General features: G+C 48.8%; 1 protein-coding gene across 1 annotated transcript in view; it reads right to left on the bottom strand.

Annotated features, from left to right (window-relative positions):
* HMGN5 (high mobility group nucleosome binding domain 5) overlaps window positions 1-776 on the bottom strand; it is a 9,287-nt gene extending 8,511 nt beyond the window's left edge. The window contains exon 1 of the mRNA XM_009288007.1: window positions 632-776. Coding sequence (XP_009286282.1) covers window positions 632-646 — 15 coding nt within the window. The 5' untranslated portion in view covers window positions 647-776. The remainder of the gene's footprint in view (window positions 1-631) is intronic.
* Window positions 777-782: the final 6 nt, after the last annotated feature.

Below are 782 nucleotides of genomic sequence, written 5' to 3' on the forward strand. Positions count from 1 at the left end.
CCTTCAAGGACAGTTTCAAATTCTGCGCCGCCTAATGGCTCCAAATTACCATTGCACAACCATCTGGTATGACAAGAAGTGGGAGAGGAGGAGGAAAAAAAAAAAAAAAAAAAAAAAAAAAAGGGAGAACAAAGGCAAACGCAGGAGAAAGAGGCACCGTTTAGACCCAAATCCTCCCGGGGAATGGCCCGATCCGCCCTAAAATGCCCCCGGAGGTGGCCGGGAGGGCTGGGGCCGTTCGGCCCCGGGGTTTTCGGCGCTGGGCGAGCGGCAGAGCCCTCCGTGCCTAGCGCTGCCTGCCCGTGTTCTCCATAGGGGCAGCAGCAGCACTATGGCTGTTTGTAATCCAGCATGGAGACACTGCTCAGCCTTCTCCTTGCAAACAAAACAGCCCGAAGTGAAACTCGCAGGCTCCCCTGCCCGCGCCGAGCAGCCCCAACACACGCCCTAGCCCTCTCCCTCCAGTCCCGGCTCCGCTTTAGGACATGCACAAAAAATTAAAAAGGCAAAAACTCCACATGCACACACGCGCGCGCGCGCAAAAATCTACAGATAATGTTGCAAATGCTGCTTTAATCTCTCCCCTTCGTTCCCCGTCTGTCTCCCCTATTTTTTTTTTTTTTCTACTTACCTTTCTTTTGGGCATAGTTGCACCTTAATAGTTGATTGCAAAATATATAGATACAGGTATATATAAAAAATAAATGTAACCACCAAAAAACTGTTTCAACCGTCCTGCAAAATTGCAAAAAAAAAAAAAAAAAAAAAAAAAAAGGGGGAGG

This window comes from Aptenodytes forsteri, unplaced genomic scaffold (genome assembly GCF_000699145.1).
Source record: "Aptenodytes forsteri isolate BGI_AS27 unplaced genomic scaffold, ASM69914v1 Scaffold72, whole genome shotgun sequence".
In the NCBI taxonomy this organism is placed as follows: domain Eukaryota; kingdom Metazoa; phylum Chordata; class Aves; order Sphenisciformes; family Spheniscidae; genus Aptenodytes; species Aptenodytes forsteri.